Source organism: Orcinus orca, chromosome 2 (genome assembly GCF_937001465.1).
Source record: "Orcinus orca chromosome 2, mOrcOrc1.1, whole genome shotgun sequence".
Lineage (NCBI taxonomy): Eukaryota > Metazoa > Chordata > Mammalia > Artiodactyla > Delphinidae > Orcinus > Orcinus orca.
Genome location: NC_064560.1, coordinates 82,884,061 through 82,901,678, shown reverse-complemented (window position 1 = coordinate 82,901,678; position 17,618 = coordinate 82,884,061). Strand labels below are relative to the sequence as shown.

Genomic DNA, 17,618 nt, shown 5'->3' with positions numbered 1-17,618 from the left:
ATGGTACTGGCACAAAAACAGACACATAGCTCACAGAACAGAATAGGGAGCCCAGAAATCAACCCACACACTTATGGTTTCTGTGACAAAGGAGGCAAGAATATACAAGGGAGAAAAGTCAGTCTCTTCAATAAATGGTGCTGGGGAAACTGGACAGTTACATGTAAAAGAATGAAATTAGAGCATTTTCTCACATGATATGCAAAAATAAACTCAAAGTGGATTAAAGACCCAAATGTAAAACTGGAAACCATCAAACTCCTAGAAGAAAACAAATAGAATACTCTTTGACATAAATCCAGTATTTTGAGGGATCTGACTCCTAAGGCAAAGGAAACAAAAAGAAAAGTAAACAAATAGGACCTAATTAAACTTAAAAGCTTTTTCACAGCAAAGGAAACCATTGACAAAGTGAAAAGACAACCTACTGAATGGGAGAAAATATTTACAAATGATGCAACCGACTAGGGGTTAATATCCAAAATATATAAACAGCTCATACAACTCAATATCAAAAAAAGAAGCAAACAACACTATTAAAAAATGGGCAGAAGACCCAAAAAGACATTTCTCTAAAGAAGACATACAGATGGCCAGTAGGCACATGAAAAGATGCTCATCATCACTAATTATTAGAGAAATGCACATCAAAACTACAATGGGGTACAACCTCACACCAGTCAGAATGGCCATCATTAAAGAGTCTACAAATAATAAATGCTAGAGAGGGTGTGGAGAAAAGGGAACCCTCTTACCCTATTGGTGGGAACGTAAATTGGTACAATCACTGTGGAAAACAGTATGGAGGTTCCTCAAAAAACTAAAAATAGAGTTGCTGTATGATCCAGCAATCCCACTCCAGGGCATATACCCAGACGAAAATATAATTCGAAAAGATACATGCACCCCTATGTTCATAGCAGCACTGTTTACAATAGCCAAGACATGGAAACAACCTAAATGTCCATCGACAGATGAATGGATAAAGAAGATGTGGTATATATATATATCCAAGGGAATATTATCAGCCATAAAAAAAGAACGAAATAATGCCATTTGCAGCAATGTGGATGGACCTTAGAGGTTGTCATGCTAAGTGAAGTAAGTCAGAAAGAGAAACAAATACCATATGCTATGACTTATATGTGGAATCTAAAATACGACACAAACGAACATATCTACAAAACAAAAACAAACTTAACAGATAAAGAGAACAGATTTGTGGTTGCCAGGGGGAGGCAGGATGGGGAAGGGAAGTTAGCTGGGAGTTTGGGATTAGCAGATACAAACTACTATATATAGGATGGGTAAACAACAAGGTCCTACTGTATAGCACAGGGAACTATATTCAATATCCTGTGATAAACCATAATGGAAAAGAATATATATATACATATATATATATATGTATATATAGCTGAATCACTTTGTTGTACAGCAGAAATTAAACACGGCATTGTAAATCAACTATACTTCAATAAAATTCTAAAAACCACGAGATAACACCTCACACCTGTCAGAATGACTATCATCAAAAAGACCACAAATAACAAATGTTGGCAAGGATATGGAGAAAAGGAAACCCTTGTACACTGTTGGTATAATATAAATAGGTGTAGCCACTCTGGAGAACAGTATGGAGGTTCCTCAAAAAACTAACATTAGAACTACCATATGATGCAGTAATTCTACTCCTGGGTGTCTATCCAAAGAAAATGAAAACACTAATTTGAAAAGATACATGCACCCAGTGTTTATAGCCACATTATTTACAGTAGCCAAGATATGAAAGTAACCTAAGTGTCCATCAACAGATGAATGGAAAAAGGAGATGCATACACACATACACACAATGGAATACTACTTGGCCATAAAAAGAATAAAATTTTGCCATTTGCATCAACATGACTGGACCTGGAGATGTTATGCTTAGTGAAATAAATGACACAGAGAAAGACAAATGCTGCGTGTTATCACTTGTATGTGGAATCTAAAAAAATAAAACAAACTAATGAATATAACAAAACAGAAACAGACTCACAGATATAGAGAACAAACTAGTGATTACCAGTGTAGAGAGGGAAGTGGGGAAGAGCAACGTAGAGGAAGGGGATTAAGAGGTACAAACTACTATCTATAAAAATAAACTACAAGGATATATTGTACAGCACAGGGAATATAGCCAATATGTTATAATAACTTTAAATGGAGTATAATCTATAAAAATTTCAATCACTACATTGTACACTTGAAACTAATATAATTGTAAGTCAGCTATACCTCAATAAAAAATAAAATAAATTTAAAAGTCATGGGACAGTAAAAGCACTGTCAAGGGGAAAGTGTATAGCTATAAGCATTTACACTAAAGCAACTAGAAATATCTCAAATCAAAAAATTAACTAGGGACTTCCCTGGTGGTGCAGTGGTTAAGAATCTGCCTACCAATGCAGGGGTCACGGGTTGGAGCCCTGATCCAGGAAGATCCCACATGCTGCGGAGCAGTTAAGCCCATGCGCCACAACTACTGAGCCTGTGCTCTAGAGCCCACGAACCACAACTACTGAACCCCACATGCCTAGAGCTCATGCTCCACAACAAGAGAAGCCACCGCAATGAGAAGCCCATGCACTGCAATGAAGAGTAGCCCCCGCTTGCCACAGCTAGAGAAAGCCTGTGTGCAGCAACGAAGACCCAACGCAGCCAAAAATTAATTAATTAATTTAAAAAAAAACCTATACAACTTAAGGAACTAGAAAAAAAGAACAGACTAAACCCAAGCCTAGCAAAAGGAAGGAAATAATTAAGATTATGGCAGAGATCAATTAAGTTGAGAATAAAATAACAATAGAGATAATCAGTGAAACCAAAAGTTGGTTCTTTGAGAAGATCAATAGAATTGACAAACCTTCAGCTAGAAAACAAGAGTGAGAACTCTGAAATTACTAAAATCAGAAATGAAAATGGGGTGCTCAACTTTGACAGTGCATATACTAAAATTAGAATGATACAAAGATTAACATGGTCCCTGCACAAAGATGACACTCAGATTCTTGAAGTGTTTTGTTTTTTTATAGTTGTAGTACAGTATTGTATATTGAAATTATAAAAGAGTAGATTTTAAGCATTCTACCAAAAAAAAAATTAACTATATGAGGTAATGGATGTTTTAACTCTATGATAGGAATAATTTTACAATGTATATCAAATCATCATGTTTTACACACATTGAATGTTACAATTTTATTTGTCAGTTATACTTCGGTAAAGTTGGGTGGGGGGGGAGAAATGAAAATGGGACATTGCTACCAATTCTACAGAAATAAAAAGGACTATACAAGAGTACTATTAACAACGTATGCCAACAAATTGAATAATTTAGATGAAATGGACAAATTCCTAGAAACACAATACCTACCAAGACTAAATCACAAAGAAATAGAAAATCTGAAGAGACCTGTAACTAATAAGGGGACTGAAGCAGTAATCAGAAGTCTCCAAAGGAAAGCCCTGGACCTGATGGCTTCAGTGGTGAATTGTACCCAACATTTAAAGAACTAACACTAGTCTTTCTCAAACTTCTCCAAAAAATAGAAGAGGAGAGAATACTTTCTAACATGAAGCCAGCATTATCCTGATTCCGAAGCCAGACAAAGACACCACAAGAGAGAAAATTCCGGACTGATATTCCTTACGAACATTGATTTAAAGATCCTCAACAAAACACTACCAAACCAAGCTCAGCAGCATGTTTAAAGGATTATACACCATGACCAAGTGGGATTTGTTCCTGGAGTGCAAGAATGGTTCCGCATATGAACATCAATCAATTTAATAGACCACATTAACAGAATGAAGGGGAAAAAAAACACGATCATCTCAATTTATACAGAAAAGCATCTGATAAATTTCAACACCCTTTCATGATAAAAACACTCAACAAATTAGGAATAGAAAGAAACTACCTTCACATAATAAAAGCCATATGTGAAAAGCCCACAAGGAACATCATACTCAAGGATGAAAGAAGGAAAGCTTTTCCTCTAACATCAGGACAAGGCAAGGATGCCCACTTCTGCCACTTCTACTCAACATAGTACTGGAAGTTGTAGCGAAAGCAATTAGGTGAGGAAAAGAAAAATAAAAAGGCATCTAAATTGGAAGGGAAGGAGTAAAATTTTCTCTGTTTGAAAATGATATTATATGTAGAAACTACTAATGATTCCACACAAAAAAGCTGTTAAAACTAATGAATTCAATAAAGTAACAGACTACAAAGTCAACTCACAAAAATTAGTTGCATTTATATACAGTATATACTATGAACAATCTGGAAAGGAAATTATGAAAATTCCATTTATAATAGCATCAAAAAGAATAAAATACTTAGGAATTAAACAAGAAGATGAAAGACTTATACAATGAAAAGTATAAAACATTGCCAAAAGAAATCAAAGAAGGCATAAATTAGAAACACATCCCATGACCATGGATTATAAAACAATATTGTTAAGATGTCATTACTATGCAAAGCAATCTATAAATCTGTACATTCCTTGCACTCCCTATCTAAATCCCAAAGGCTTTTTTTTTTTTTTGGCAGAAATAGTAAATCCCATCTTAAAATTCATATGGAATCTCAAGGGACCCCAAATAACCAAAACAATTTTGAAAGAGAAAAACAAAGGGGGAGGACTCACACTTCGGATTTCAAAATTTACTACAAAGCTACAGTAATCAAAACAGTGTGGTACTGGCATAAAGACAGACATATATAACAATGGAATAGAATAGAGAGCACAGAGTTAAACTCTTGTATTTATAGCCAAATGATTTTTGACAGGGGTGCCAAGACCATTGAATGGGAAAGGACAGTCTCTTCAACAAATGATGCTGGAGAAACTGGATATCCATAATCAAAAGAATGAAGCTGGACACTTATCTAACACCATAACTTAAGATGGATCAGAGACGTAAATGTAAGACCTAAAACAATTAAACTCCTAGAAGAAAACACAGGGCAAAAGCTTCCTGACATTGGATTTAGCAATGATTTCTTTGGATGTGACACCAGAGGCACAGGCAATAAAAGAAAAAGTAGACAAATGGGACTGCATGAAAAGTTTTTTGATTTGTGCATCAAAATATAATATCAACAGAGTAAAGAAACAACCCAGAGAATGGGAGATAATATTTGCAAGTCATATATCTGATAAGGGGTTAATATCCAGGAACTATGGAAAACTCCTAAAACTCAACAACAAAATAACCCAATTAAAAAATGGGCAAAGGACTTGAATTCCAAAGAAGAAATACAAATTGGTCAATAAGCACATGAAAAGATGCTCAATGTCATTGATAGGGAAATGCAAATCAAAACTACAATGAGATATCACCTCACACCCGTTAGGATGGCTACTATTAAAAAAAAAAAAAGAAAATACCAAGGTTTGGTGAGGATATGGAGAAACTAGAACCCTTGTACATTGTTAGTGGGAATGTAAAATGGTATAGCTGCTGTGGAAAATGTTATGGCAATTCCTCAAAAAATTAAAAATAGAATTATTATATGATTGAGAAATTCTACTTCCGGATATATATCCAAAAGAATTGAAAACAGGGTTTTGAAGACATGTTTATACACCCATGTTCATGGCAGCATTATTCACAGTAGCTAAAACGGAAGCAACCCAAGTGTCCATCAGCAGATGATGGATAAACAAAATGTGGTATACACATATAATGGAATATTATTCAGCCTTGAAAAGGTAGGAAGTTCTGCCATATGCTACAACATGAATGAAACTTGAGGACATTATGCTAAGTGAAATAAGCCAGTCACAAAAAGACAAATACTATATGATGATTCTACATATATGACATACTTAGAGTAGTCAGAATCATGGAGACAGAAAGTAGAATAGTGGTTGCCAGGGGGAGGAAGGAATAGGGAGTTATTGTTTAATGAGTATAGAGTTTCAGTTTTACATGATGAAAGAGTTATGGAGGGCTTCCCTGGTGGCGCAGTGGTTGAGAGTCCGCCTGCCGATGCAGGGGACACGGGTTCGTGCCCTGGTCCGGGAAGATCCCACATGCTGCGGAGCGGCTGGGCCCATGAACCATGGCAACTGAGCCTGCGTGTCCGGAGCCTGTGCTCCGCAACGGGAGAGGCCACAACAGTGAGAGGCCTGCATACCGCAAAAAAAAAAAGACTTACAGAGATGGTTGGTAGTGATGGTTGTACAACATTATGAACGAATTTAATACCATTGAATTGTAAACTTAAAAACAGGTAAGATGGTAAATTTTATGTGTATTTTACCACAATAAAAAAAAATCAGGGGTGGGGAGAGATAATGCCCTGCCAAAGATATCTGTATCCCAATCCTCAGAACCTATGAATGTGTTACCTAACATGGCAAAAGGAATTTTGCAGAAATGGTTAAGGATCTTGAGATGGAGAGAGTAGCCTGGATTATCCAGGTGGGCCCAGTGTAATCTCAAAGGGAAGCAGGAAAGTCAGTGTTAGAGAGGGATTTGAAGGTGCTATGCTGCTGGCTTTGAATATGGAAGAAGGGGCCAGGAGCCAAGGAGCAACCATACTCTAGAAGTTGTAAAAGGCAAGGAAATAATTTCTCCCCTTCAGCCTCCAGAAGGAACCCAGCTCTGGTAACACCTTGATTTTAGCTTAGTGAGACATTTTGGATTTCTGACCCCCAGAACTTTAAGAGAATAAATTTGTGTTGTTTTGAACAACTAGCTTGTGATCATTTATTCCAGCAGCAATAGGAAGCTGATGCACATGCCTGCCACTATTAGACTGTAACATTCTATAGGACAGGGGTCTGGTCTTCCTTGATTTTGTAATACATCACAGGTCACTGTTGCTGGAGCACAGGTACTTTGGCTTTTTCCATAGAGAATATATGACAGATAATCATGTCCCTTTTGCTCACCACAAAGCCTGATAAATGATGATGTTACTAGATGAAGGTCAGCTTTCTAAGACTGTCCCAGTACATAAGAGCCCACAGCTGGAATAACTCTGTAAGAAATAATTCACTTCTCCTTGAACAGTGAAGTTCACATTCATCATTGGGAGGGACAGTGACTTAACTCCGTCCACTCCCAGCACTATGCAGACCTTTGTGGGGAGTGTTCTGGATTCAGAGGCTAAAATGGGAGGTTCTGATAAGATGCCTCTGGGATTCCAGATCTAAAGGAGAGAACAAAGCCAAAATCCAAGAAGCTAGGAGAGCAGTCTAGAAGATACCGGCACTGAAGGGGATCAAGGTGGATGTTACCGAATCAGAAATCTGCGACCAGGGATACAAGAGCAAACAAGCCAGGAACAAATGGGGAAAGGGGGTATAGTGTGTGCGACTGTCACAGCTGCTTTTTTGGGCCAAATAAGGCCTGTTACATAAGTGGTTTAAAATACCAAAGATAGAACAGATGGCAGGTGATTCATGCCCACACAAATTATTGCTTTTTTTTTTGCCCAGCTATACTCTCCTTTAAGGCAAAGTAGGGTTTTCAAGAGCTGTGCAGGTATATTGATGGCCCAGTTATAGTTTTTCCTGATTGAATCTCGCAATTAATGAACAGAAATGAATATGCCACTAAGATCTCTAATCCTAGAGACCAAACAAAAACACTTTAAAATCCAGTAAAATTGAGAAGATCTTAGAGTGTAATATACAAAATTTCAGATCTGATTTTTCATATCCTCAATGTGTTTTTAAAAGAAAACTTTATGGGCTTCCCTGAGGGCGCAGTGATTAAGAATCCCCCTGCCAATGCAGGGGACACAGGTTCGAGCCCTGGTCTGGGGAGATCCCACATGCCGCGGAGCAACTAAGCCCGTGCGCCACAACTACTGAGCCTGCGCTCTAGAGCCCACGAACCACAGCTACTGAGCCTGTGTGCCACAACTACTGAAGCCCGCACACCTAGAGCCCATGCTCCACAACAAGAAGCCACCGGAATGAGAAGCCCACGCACCGCAACAAAGGGTAGCCCCCGCTTGCCACAACTAGAGAAAGCCCACGCACAGCAACAAAGACCCAACGCAGCCAAAAATAAATTTATTTAAAAAAAGAAAACTTTTTATAACCTGTGCCTGATATGAATAAGGCCTTTTACTTTTTTATTATAAACATTTAGGCTTAAAGTGATTATAGCTGACATTTAAGACCAACAGGAGCCAGTGGCCTGTTCAAGGACAAATTATCTGTATTTCAGACTAAATCAAAAGTAAACATTTTCTAAAGTCCCTTCATGTCTACATTAGTTCTGTGGAAGCCAAATGCAGCAGACAAGCTCTCTCCCCTCCCCTCCACCCTGTATATTCTGTAGGCTAACTTTAAAAGTGTCTTTTCCACAAAGCAATATTAATATACATTTTGAACCATTTCCACATCTGAGTTCTTGAATGCTAATTTAATTGATTTTTCTGAATCAACATTTTTATTTCATCAGAAGAATATTGCAAAAGATCCTGAGTTATGTTATTTTATAGTTTGGTATTTTCCTAAATAGGGTGGGGTGGAGAGAAGAGAAACTATTCTGATGATCTTCACTTGCTGGGTTTTTTTAAATTTATTTTTTTAAACAAGTAATAGCAGTGAATTCATGTCATTTCATAAATGCTTGCAAAGATTAACTGTTACAAAGTTTTCTAAATAATAAAGCTATATTCCTGAATATCTGCATTTGAATATGCTAATAATCAGTTTAAAAGCAACACAGGCAGTAAAGGGGAGGTGACCATTCTGAATCACAAAGAAGAAAAAATGTTGTCACCAGCAGTGATGTCACTCATCCCCAAGGTTCTGAAAGCCTATTAGAAATTAGCTTTAGGGAGAAATGTCTTCTGACTTGTCATTGGTTCTAAAAGGCAGTCATTGTTAAACAAACACAGACCCCTTTTTGGAATCTATATAATAAACTCAGACACATTAATCTCTACTCACGTCTTTAGTCGGGGTCTGACCCCTAACTCTCATGGCTATAATGGAAGGAAGGAAGGAAGGGTGAACTGAAATGACATTAGCTAACAGTTTGTGTAAAGGTTCAGATGTGCCTGTAAGCAAATAAATATAATTTCTTAACTTTTTGTTTTTACTGAGTCCCATAAGACAGAAAGTGTCTCTCCGTGATGATCAGGATTACATTACAACGTCTGTGTACTTTGTTTAACAGTGTTCAGTTAACCCCGAGATTTGATTTAAGAAAAGGCATGGAGACGAAAGAAGAGGTCACCTCCTGTTTGGCCTGGATGTTTTGGTCTTTGGACAAAGCCCTGCCTTTAAAGAGTCAACAGTTCTTGGTAGTACCCCTGCCTTTGCCACTGACAAATGTTTATGACCTAAAACATCTCACTGAATCTCTGAGGGTCTCGGTTGTGTCATGTGTGAAGTGAGGAGAACAACACCTTCTCTACCAACTATGAAGAACTACAAATGAGGCGGGGTGGAAGATGTGAATGTACTTAGCAGGTCCTGCCATGCAAATGAGATGATAGTATTTCATAAGACCTGCTTTCTTAAGAAGAGAACAAGTATAAGTGTCATCCCACATTCTTAGACTATCAGAAATAGTGCACATTCAGGAAACAAATGCTTACCACAGTTACGAATAAAACTATACTTTGATGAAACTAACAAATTAGAATGAATAATATAATCCCTTTAAAAAGTTATAGATTAGAAAACTAGACAAGATACTAGAAACTTGCCAGCCAGCACTTTCGAATTCATATTTACTTAGTGGCATCTCTTCAGTGCTTCTGGGCAAATTTATGAGATAAGCATAGATCTTTAATGCCTCTCTCCCATTCTAGATTCCAGCTGAAAGGAACAATAACAACAACAACAGAAAAAGGAATGGGAGGGACCTATATTAGTGTTAAATAGGGAAGGGCATCATCCTGTGGCAGAAACATAAAGACACTTCTGCTCAGCTTTATGCAGATCATACCAGGTTAAAGGGAGACACTGAGCAGGGACTTGTAACTTCCCTTCCTGAGAAAAAGCTGTGTCCCATGAAGAAAGGTGACTGACCCACTTGGAACAGCCCAGAGACCTGAGGATTTGTGCAGTGGTTAGAACAAATGGCTGCAGCAGCCTACATTTCAGATTCAAACCTGTGGAGAAAAAGGGAGGGCTTCTTTCCAGGCATTTCAGCCCAAGAATCTCCCTCCATGTTCCCCTTACCTTAGGCCTACATACCCTTGAGCCAGAGTGAATAGGAAGGGGGCCCCACCTGAAGCATGTTGGCTGTGGGAAGGGGAGAGAAACCTGGGTATGGTTTCTAGGGGCAAAAAGGGTGAATGAATGCTTAGCAGCCACATTTACTAAAATTGTAGGCTCTTGATCACTAGATGCTTCACGCATACCTGAGTTCCAGAGTGAGGTGGATTTAGCAAACCCTTCCTTTCCTATTGATTTGAGGAATTCATTTGCCACTGCCGTTGCTTCTTGCTCATCCATACTGCCTGCCACAATTGCTAAGCTAACTTCAAGGTGATTTGTACAAAGCTAATCCAGCACTAGCTTGTTCTTGAGAGCCTGGCCCCTACAACCTGTCCTGCCAATACTCCTTGATGATGGAACTGTGCCTTCAGAAGCGGTTGAAGTGTCTCCCTGTCACGGTATACCAACACACTACTGGGTTTTTGAGGCCTCGTACTTTCCCAGTAACTGCCTCCCCTGAGAAGATTCCCTTGTGTATCCAGAAAGGAAGCCATGGTGTTTTGAGTTCTGAGTCCCAACAGCTCTCATGGACTCTGTCCAGTTCCACCAGGCCTGGAATCTAAACAAAGTGAGGCTATCTAGGCTGCAAAGGGTGGAAGCAGCCTCAGCCTGGCTGCAGAGTACTCAGTTGCCACTGCTGCAGCAGCCCGGTCTCCCAGCTGGAGAAAAGGGCGGGCCGCAGTGCACTTGGTTGGGGGGAGGGCTGCATTTACTCCTGGAGGTTTCTTGTTACCTTACTACACCACTCACATGGTTTGCTTTTAACGGTCTGCTTGTCATGTTCCATTTGACCTATAAAAATGCTAGCATCCTTTAATAGATTTCTGTTAAAAAGTTGAATGTTTCTTATCAGGTCACACAGCATATTTGACAATAATCGCCAGGATCCCACAGGACTGACAGCTGCTCTTCAGGCCACAGACCTGGCTGGAGTTCTGCATATGCTCTACTGTGTCCTCTTCCATGGCACGATCTCGGACCCCGGCACTTCTAGTCCCAAGGAGAGTTACGCTCAGAACACAGTCCAAGTGGCCATTCAGAGTTTACGTTTCTTCAACAGCTTTGCAGCTCTTGACCTGCCTGCTTTTCAGGTACCAGGAATTGGTTAACCAGCCAAATTTTGTGTAGATATGGTGAGAGGTTCTTTTCCTGGATTGGGGCATAAGGAATAAGGAATAAGCTACAATACAGGGAATAATAATACGTACTATTTATTAAGCTGCTGTATTCTAGGAACTGGATTAGGTGCTTTGCATATGCTTTCTTATTTATTCTCATGACTACCCTACAGAATATTATTATACCCATTTTACAGGTGGAAAAGCTGGCAGTTAAGTAATTTCCCAGGGTTACACATGGCTGAGCCAGGACTGGTACCCATGGCCCCAAGCCTATGCCATTCTGCTACTTATAAATCTTCTGTCTTGATTTCTTTAGAAAAGGCATTATCATACCATAAACATTTAAATATTAAGGAAAGTAATGGTTTCTTATATAAACACGACCAAAATTAGATAAATTGTTTTGATTGATATGACTGTCTATGAATGATTTAACTGACTTGTATCCAACGTAAAGTGCATGTGTAGTTAAATGTGCAAACCCCTATAAATACTAAGTTTTTATAGCTAAAGAAAACTTGCTTTATGTTATAACACCAGACTGTCAGCTTAGAAACAGATTGTTTTTCATGTAGGAAATTTAATTTTCAAAAACACTGAACCTTTGGAACAGAGCAAGCCCCAAGGAGTAGACTTTCTCTTTCAGTTTATTAACTGTCAAGTGATTTCATTAAAAAGGGAACAAACTTGGCAGATAATGAACCCATAATTTAGATGAATTGCTTTGCTCAAAGGGAAAAAGGTTATAGAGATACAAATGTATGAAAATTGTGGTCTTTGGTCATCGCAAGATGGAAGAAACACTTCTGTTTTGTAGCTGGTGACAAATGTGCAGTTCTTGTCTTCCTGTCATTCTCTTCACAACTGGAAATTAGTAAGTCGTATCATTGGATTCAGTATCTTTCAACTTTGTAGAGTTAGTTTATCCATCATAAGAACAGAAATCTCTTCCTTAGGGTTAATGCTTTTCAGTTTTCAAAGCACTTGAACTAGCCTTAGGTGGTAGCTACACAATATGTAAAGTTCTGAGAGTTTACAGCCACACCTAGAACAAGAGGTACCTGCTCCAGAGAATGCCAATGGTTCTTGCCTCTGGGTTGAACGTAACATTTGTGTTTTATGAAGACCCAACCCCATTGTGTTCCGTCTGGAAACAGCTTAGAAATCAAGATATGCTAATTTTATGCCCTCAGAATATGGAGACCAGCAGGCTACCCATCAGCTAGGTCCAACTAGAGTGATTTCTTTTGTTACCAGGGATTATGAAAAGCAAATACCTAAAAATGTTCCTGAGCTCCTGGTTTATGGGTCTTCTGACCAGGATTTATACTGCTTCAGGGGTCACCACATCATACACAAGCATTTACATTAAGTCAGCCATTTATTCCATCAGTCACTCTGAGTGTCAGGGAGCCCCTGCCCTACCCCCAGCCCTCCATGAACTCACAGCCTGTGCAGCCTTACTCAAAAGAACCAGTGAACTCCAACCAGCCCTGCTCCCTCATGACCTTTAGGCACAATGGCCAATAATGTTAGAAAAGTCAAAAATCTATTTCTGGAGCCCTTCATGCCCAACTAAGATGAAACCACGACTTCTCCTCTGCAGCTCCTTGCCGTATTGAGCCCAGAATATATTCCCTACCTGAGCCGCTTTTGCCACAACCCCAGGAGAAACACCAAGGTGACTCGAGAGTTCGAGCCATTCTTAGAGTGAGATGCCCACCTCCCCAGGGGAATGTCCTTTTGTGGCTGGTTCCTAACACTTCTTTTGCTTCTTTCTTCTCTGTCCTTCCTGTTACTCCATATTTCTCTTAATTCTTTCCTGCTTTTTCTTCTTTTCCTTTTCTCTGTTCTGACTCTCCTGTCTTATTTTAGTCAATTTTGCCATCACTGCTTCTCATCCTCTCCCCAGACATTGTTCCCAGGTACCTTTTTCCCCTTAACCAGTGCATGGGCCAGGAAGGCCTTCAGGGACCTTCCTCCTGGCTGCCATCCTTTTGGTGCCCAAAGTCGAGCACATGTTTTTCTCTTATGCTTCATCAGTGTGTGCAGGGACCCAGATACCTAGAATTTCTAACATCAGGTCCTTTAATACATCTACCAATGATTACCTTACTGTTCCAGTTACTTTTATACATTTGAAAAACAAACAAACTTAGTGGGGTAAACAACAACCTTTATGATCACAGATTCTGTGAGTCCAGAATTCAGGCAGGGTTTTTCACAGTGGAGGTGGCTTGTCACTACTCCATGATGTAGGGCTTCAGCTGAGGGGCTCGAATGACTGGGGTTGGGGGGTATGGAGAAGAGGGGCAAATTGACTCAAATAGCTGGGAGCTCAAATTATCTGGAGGCTCCTTCACTTTCATGTTTTATGCCTGGGATTGATTACTCAGAGACTAGGTTCGTCAAGGACTACTGGCCAGAGACTCTACATATGGCTTCTCTATGTGACTTGGGCTTCTCAAAACATCATGTTGTCTGGGTTCTCAGTAGGAGTTTCCTGAGAGGAAGCTCCTGGAAAACAACTGCTCCAAGAGAACCAACGGAAGCTGCATGGCTTTTTTATGCTCTAGCCTCAGAAGTCATATGGTTACATATCAGCCATCCTCTCTTGGTTAAATCCGTCATAAGCCTTCCAGATTCAAGAGGAGAAGACATAGGCCCCATCTCTCAGTGGGACGGCTGTCAAAGATTTATAGTCCTTTTTTTTAACTAACCACTACACTCTGTTGAGCAAGCTAAAGCAAAGCATCTGACCACATAGACATCATTGCCATAGATAGACACCTGATCAATCGTACAATACTCAAGTAAATAGCATACAAATACACAATATTTGCATTGTAAAGCAATGGGTGAGTTTAGGAGAAAAGTATTATTTTTATGATAGATATGGTCAGAGAAACTCATATTCTAGTTCATTAAAACAACTTACTTGTCAAAAGTGAGATTTCAGGAACTATGTTTATAAAGCACAGGAAAAGAGATTTTAGGTACAGCATGGGTCTGAGCTCAGAAAAAATCTGGGAGACAATTTATGAATTGCCTGAGAGGATTGAAGGAACTGAAGAAGAAAATTGAAATGAGATAAATGGTCTGACCCTCTGAAGAGTTAGACAAGACAGTGTAAGACATGTTGACGGTTTGAGTCCCAGTGCATCGCAAGAATGCATCTCTGTAGAGCTGTTATGGAGAAGCATCCTCATCAAGACCTCTGGGTCTCGAGTCAGACTGACCTGACTTTGAGCCATCATACTACCAAGTTGTATGACCTTGGACAAGTCATTTGAATCCTTAACACTGAGTTTCTCATTTGTAAAATAGAGATTAAAAACACTTACCTCACAAGTCTGAGGTTTAAATGAGATTACATAAAGGCACTGTGCTAACTAGCACATAGTAGGCCCTCAGGAAATGTGGACTGACTCATATTCTGAAGGTGAAGAATTTACCCAAACCATCTTGCAGATGCTGAATCAAAAGGTTAGGTTTCAAATGCAACATTCCCAGTGCTTCTGCACCCTTCTTTGAAGCCATAAACCTATGTGATTGTTTTGGTTGAGAACTCATCGCATAGTAGTCACAAAAGATTATCCATTAGAATATTTTCTTAACTGGTTCCATTTCATTATATACTAATAAGGCTGTCAAAATATTTTTCTCCCTTCAGCAAAGAGTCTGATTTCACTCTGAATTCATATTGGCACAGATGGCCTTGAGATCCCGGATATTGTATAGTGCATATACTTTGACAGTTTTTACAATTGAAGGTGGTCTCAAGAAACAAATCAATGTACTGACTTGGCAATTAATTCTGGCTAAAAAGGAAATATAGTTTCCTTGATAAATTGGTTTAATTTTTATATTCAAACTTACATGCCCCTTGACCTGCTCTTATCAGTGAAGGTTAAACAGAGGGCACTGGGTCACAGCAAGCTGGACACAACTAATTAAATAAGGGCTGAGCTGAAAAGGTGTCACTACTTGATTTAAAGGAGCAGGGCCCTCCTGAAGTCTCTTTGGGGCTTGAAAAACATTTTGTCTCAGTGCAATGAAACGGAGACAGAAGGCACTCTTAAAATTTAGTAGTAATTTTGTTTCAACAGTATTTATTAAAAAGACTGTGCCTCCCCGGCTGTTAGGCAGAGTGAATTCATTGAAACTTCCAAGCTGCAAAGTATCTGACCTGGTTCAAGCCAGCCAAGACCTCAAATCAAGAGATGAGTTTAAAACACTGCCTTTTCCCACAGGCTGGCAGTGGTGCTTCATTCCAGTGTGGGCTGCGAGTGCATTCTGTGGGCCTCGCCTCTCCCCTTTGCCCTCCTGTCGCTCTGTCTGTTTGACATGTTTATTAAATAGACGCTTCAGGCTGCACAGACAGACTCAGGCTCTCCTCCCGCGTCGCCCACCACCAACAGCCCTTTGACTGTCTCGAGAAAGGATCCCAGAAGCCTCATAGCTGAGGGGGCTTCATGGTTTGTTTTTTGTGCTCTTTTGGGGGGGCAGGGGGAGGTTGTTGGGTTTTTTTACATTACTTTGGGAGCACAAGAGCTATTTGAATAACTAATTGTTATTTATATTTTTTTTCTATTTGAACATAAGTAAATAATTAGAGTCATATTTTTATCCCTGCATACAAGAAAATATTTTCTCCTTCAGAAAAAAAAAAAGTATTGGAAGTTAGCTAAATGGTAGATTTACAGGTGAATTTTAGTATTATTATATTTTCCCAAATTTTCTACAGTGAGACTGTGCAATGAGAAAAAAAATACCTTGTTAAAAATGGGATAAATACTCATGCTTTAGGTGAATAGTGTCTTGATCCACGTAGTACAGGCATTTGGTCTGCTATGCTTTATTTTCTGTTTTTTTTTTTTTTTTTTTTTTCAGTTTAAACGTTGCATTTATTATGGTCGTTTATTGGAGCAGGAATCCCTGAACTGAACTGTTAAGCACAGTGCTCTAGAAATTTCATATGCTTTTCTGGCATCATGGCAGAAGGTGCACAGGGCCCAGGTGTGTTTTGTGATTTGCAGCCCTGGCTGTCCCTGGGCTGGGGAGTTCTAACTGCTCCTTGTCTTTGTTAGTCTATTGTAGGGGCAGAGGGCTTGTCCCTTGCATTCCGGCACATCGCCAGCTCCCTACTGGGCCACTGCAGCCACGTCTCCTGCGAAAGCCTCCTTCATGAGGTCATCGTCTGTGTGGGCTACTTCACTGTCAACCACCCAGATAACCAGGTAAGAGGCACAGGAAAGTTCCTCAGACTGCTTCCCCAGCACTGAGAGTGTGAGGTATTGGAGTGAGAAAAGGCAGGCTAGCCTGCTGGAACCCATCTGTCCTGTGTGAGGCCCTTTAACCAGGCTCCAGGGATATGCCTCTGACTTCTCTCCAAAGAGATTTGATCAGCACTAGACCAGCACTAGGACTTCCTCTTAAAGCTATAACAAGAAGATATTTTTAATAAAATGTTCTTCTTAAGCCACACAGAAGCATCTACTCCCTTACCACATAGATCCTGATGCTTTATTCATATTTTTTTGTGGTTGTTTTAATGAAATAGATTACATCTTTCAACTTGGGTTACTTTGCAAATATTATAGCATTAGTCTGGTGCTTTATGAAACTGCTCTTGGTCTTTGGCTTCTGCCTAGGTGCTTAAGAGGGTGCCAGATGGTGTTGGAGGGGAGCCTGAGAAGGCAGGGCTTGGGCCTTACCCCCTTGAATCACCCAGAGTAGTTTTGCTTTTAACTATTTTGATTATTCGGTTTCTAAGCAAGATTTCATTTGTAAATAGGGTTCTGTTGCTTTAAAAAGTTGGGAAATCTGTGTTACAGATTTTATTTTAAAAATAACAATAATAAAGCACTTTACCCTTTTTTAACTTTTTATTTTATATTGGAGTATAGTTGATTAACAATGTTGTGATATTTTCAGGTGTACAGCAAAGTGTTATACATATACATGTATCTATTCTTTTTCAAATTCGTTTTCCATTTAGGTTGTTATCTTTATTTTTAAAAACAGAGTCATGGCATAACTAACACATCAAATTGTAATTCCTGACTACCTCAGTTATCTAAAGCCTCATATTCAGCAACCTTAATTATGTGGATTATAGCTGAGAAAAAGGCCTATGAACAGCCCTTAACCCTCACTCTAAGCTTACTGATTTTTATTTTAGGCAACTCACTAATAAGTGTGCTTACTAGGTTTATTAGCCTGCAGTAAACTAGACCAG

General features: G+C 39.3%; 1 protein-coding gene and 1 non-coding gene across 3 annotated transcripts in view; both read left to right on the top strand.

Moving 5' to 3' along the window:
* The window catches only part of SCAPER (S-phase cyclin A associated protein in the ER), a 504,096-nt gene that overhangs the window by 447,001 nt on the left and 39,477 nt on the right, over nucleotides 1-17,618 (top strand). For both annotated transcript variants that reach the window (XM_004276347.3, XM_033440145.2), the window contains exons 28-29: nucleotides 11,110-11,347; nucleotides 16,468-16,617. In XM_004276347.3, the coding sequence (XP_004276395.2) occupies nucleotides 11,110-11,347; nucleotides 16,468-16,617 (388 nt within the window). The remainder of the gene's footprint in view (nucleotides 1-11,109; nucleotides 11,348-16,467; nucleotides 16,618-17,618) is intronic.
* Nucleotides 2,969-3,073, top strand: LOC117203856 (U6 spliceosomal RNA). Its single transcript, XR_004486803.1, has one exon. It is a non-coding gene; the product is annotated as a U6 spliceosomal RNA (small nuclear RNA).